General features: G+C 41.9%; 1 protein-coding gene across 1 annotated transcript in view; it reads left to right on the top strand.

Moving 5' to 3' along the window:
- The window catches only part of rptor (regulatory associated protein of MTOR, complex 1), a 292,378-nt gene extending 289,928 nt beyond the window's left edge, over nt 1–2,450 (top strand). The window contains exons 33-34 of the mRNA XM_055653834.1: nt 244–373; nt 1,585–2,450. Of these exons, the coding sequence (XP_055509809.1) occupies nt 244–373; nt 1,585–1,653 (199 nt within the window). The 3' untranslated portion in view covers nt 1,654–2,450. The remainder of the gene's footprint in view (nt 1–243; nt 374–1,584) is intronic.
- Nucleotides 2,451–3,305: the final 855 nt, after the last annotated feature.

The following is a 3,305-nucleotide window of genomic DNA, read 5'->3' as shown; positions in this document are numbered from 1 at the left end:
GATGCTTTTCTACCGTTTAAGAGTAAGCCTTCAAGAACATTTCTGCTTCAGTTAAATGGTTGGATTAAATGGGCAATAGTCATTTCCTTGGCTGAAGTAGAATAATTGTTAAATTCTTGTTGATCCCATTCTCAGGACTGTATTGTTATTTAATCGCAAGGATATGTAGAAGAAGTGCATTCAGTGTTGTCCAAAAAAAAATCTATATTATACCTAATCGTAAATGTATTCTTGATCTTCCAGTGGCTCTATGAACCAGTTCATTGCTGTATACAATGCAAATGGAGATGTGATAAGCAACATTAAATACTATGACGGATTTATGGGGCAGAGGATCGGAGCTATTAGCTGCCTGGCTTTCCACCCCTTTTGGGTAAGTCATTTTTCAGATGTGTTCCCTCCTGGCAGTTCCTGATCCATTGTCCTTTTAACATAACTATAAACTCTCATCGCGAGTAGTACTGTGTTAACACGGGCACATCAAGATCAAAGTTGCTTCACAAGCAGTCATTCTCGATCCAATGTATCAGTCGACAAATAAATGCATAGAACCGAAAATGTTCAACTTGTTGAAAATCCAGCGGCGACCAGAAATAGGTACGGCTCTTTGGGCGACTACTCACGACCATACAACATGCCGACACTTGACGCCTGTATGGTGGTGAGTAGTCGCCCAAAGAGGCGTACTTTTTTCAGGTCACCGCTGGATTTTCAACACACTGAAAATTTTCGGCGACCTGCTGCGACTAATGACGGGTGCCGGCAGTCGCCGAAAAAAATCGCGTAAGTGGGACAGGCCCTTATTTGTCCACTTCTGCACCCTTTCCGATTTAATTACATCCTTCCTCCCTCCTGCCAGACCTACCATCTTCTGCTGTCCTGTGCAGCAACTCTCAAAGAAACAATGGTTCTTTAGAAATACTGAATTATCCTGGAGACTCAAGGAACTGCAGATGCTAGAATTTTGAGGAAAACAGACAGTGCTGGAGTAATCTAGAGGGCCAGGCAGCATCTGTGGAGGGATAGGATAGATGACGTTTCAGGTCGAGACCCTTCTCCAGTCTGGTGTTGAAATGGAGAAACGGAGAAAACCTACGCGGTCACAGGGAGAACAAACAAACTCCGCACAGACTGCACCCGGTCAGGATTGAACCCGGGTCTCTGGCGCTGTAAGGCAGCTACTCGACCACTGTGTCACCATGCCGCCCAATAGTAAACCAGCCTTTCCTCCCCTTTTTTCCCCAAAGCCATCCTGTCTCTTGCCAATATGATCTCAGCTTCAGTGACTTGTTTTTTGAATTAATTAACAATATTCTTCATTGAAAAAAGTTCCTGCAGGCCATTAATATGAGGGTAATACAATTCTGTGAGGAAATTCTCATTGTTCCCAAGCAATAATAATGATTCCCTTTCATTTCTCTTCAACGCTGTGTGTAATGGCCGTCGCCGTCGCAAGTGTGGGGACACAGGTCTTTTGTGTTTAATTGTTTTGTGACAAGTGATAATTATTTCATACTCCTGCCTAATCTTTTTCGAGCATTCTAATTAGTGCTCATTGATTATCTTGTGCTTTTTTCTCAACAGCCGCACTTAGCAGTCGGAAGCAATGACTACTACATGTCTATATATTCAGCTGAGAAACGCATCAGATAACACAGAATAACACAGCCCTACACATCCCCCCTTTAAGGAGATTCTGACTGTAGCGGTCAGACGCTGTATATTACTTCTAATGTACATACCGAATTATTTACTTGAATATCTGGTAACAGCTGCTGTAAGTCACGACTTGAACTTCTTTTCCATTCTATATTTCAGCTGCTGTGACACGATTCACAGCAGCAGCCATGGTTTGTCTTGTAAGAAAATGGCCGCAAACCTTTTATTCGAAGACCTGTCTAAAATGTTTTTGTTTTCTTTTGTGAATTAGATTTTAGAATTCATATTAATATAATTTACCGCGTGGTGACTGCCTGCGATGGGCGTGACAGTTGTATATAAATGACAAATCCTCCCAGCTTCCAGAGTCACACAATATGGTGAAGACAAGCGATGGCTCACCGGCCATACTATACTACTAGCAGCTGCTCTAGAGGACAATTAAAAAGCTCATGTCTTTAATGCGATGTTGCTTTTGAGAGCATTATTTTCTCCACCGACTACAGCAAGTCCGCAATAAGAAAATCATGTTATTCTGAAACGTTGTACAGACTGTTCTTCCCAATTTGTTTATTTTTCCTTTTTTGCGTGTGTGAGTGTGTGTGTGTGTGTGTGTGTATGCGCGCGTGTGATTTAATTTTGCTAAATAATTGCTGGTTGTAATAGGAAACTTCAATCAACTCGTACAAAATAACCAATGATGGGACAAGATGCCTGAGTAGAACCTGAGTGATACACTCATATATCTGTCGTTGAATGTCAATGAAACCATTAAAGGAACTGGAAACTGATCTGTGATTGTTTTACTAGCGATATTAATGCTTCCAAGCTTCAGTCTCGGGTCTGCCAAAGCCGAGAGCTGTGAGATTTTGTTGTTTATTTGTCTTTATTTTTAATTTAAAGCTGATGCATTGTGCATATTATGATCTGACATTTATTAAGCTATGTTGTGAATTGAATACAGTATTATTTTATTATGTACATTATCAATTTTAAACAAATTTAACACCGACCTTTGTTTAATCCCGGGCACTAACGATACACTAGTAGCTAAATAGATGCTGAACACAACTGAATGAATGGTAAAGGAGAAGGTTGACTGTTTTTATGGTTTTAAATCAGTTTGCAACATATTGCCATCTCTTAAGGGCCTGTCCCACTTACGCGACTTTTTCGGCGACTTGCCGGCATCCGTCACAGTCGCAGCAGTTCGCCGAAAATGCTCAAATCCTTGAAAATCCAGCCGCGACCAGAGAAAGGTACGACTCTCTGGGCAACTACTCACAACCATGCTGGCGTCGACGGTGGTGGTGGTCGTGAGTAGTCGCCCAAAGAGCCGTACCTTTTTCTGGTCGCGGCTGGATTTTGAATATTTAAAAAAATCTTGGCGACCTGCCGCGACTATGACGGGTGCCGGCAGTCGCCGAAAAAACCACAGGCCGGTTTTCTTGTTAAACAAGTAATTTAGTATTTCTTGCATTCATGGAAGCATAGAGCAGGGTACCTTATGTTTTTTCTCCATCCATACTGAGTTTGAATTATCCTTTTATGGAAATAGTGAGTGCAGATGCCAAGTTGTCCAAGCGTCACCTCTGGGTGCTGTTTCTCAGCTTACCAGCTAAATTGAGGACACTTGTATGTGAGCT

The sequence above is a fragment of the Leucoraja erinacea genome, chromosome 23 (assembly GCF_028641065.1).
Source record: "Leucoraja erinacea ecotype New England chromosome 23, Leri_hhj_1, whole genome shotgun sequence".
NCBI classification, from domain to species: Eukaryota; Metazoa; Chordata; class Chondrichthyes; order Rajiformes; family Rajidae; genus Leucoraja; species Leucoraja erinaceus.
Note: the sequence above shows the minus strand (reverse complement) of the source record. Positions and strands in the feature narration are given on the sequence as shown.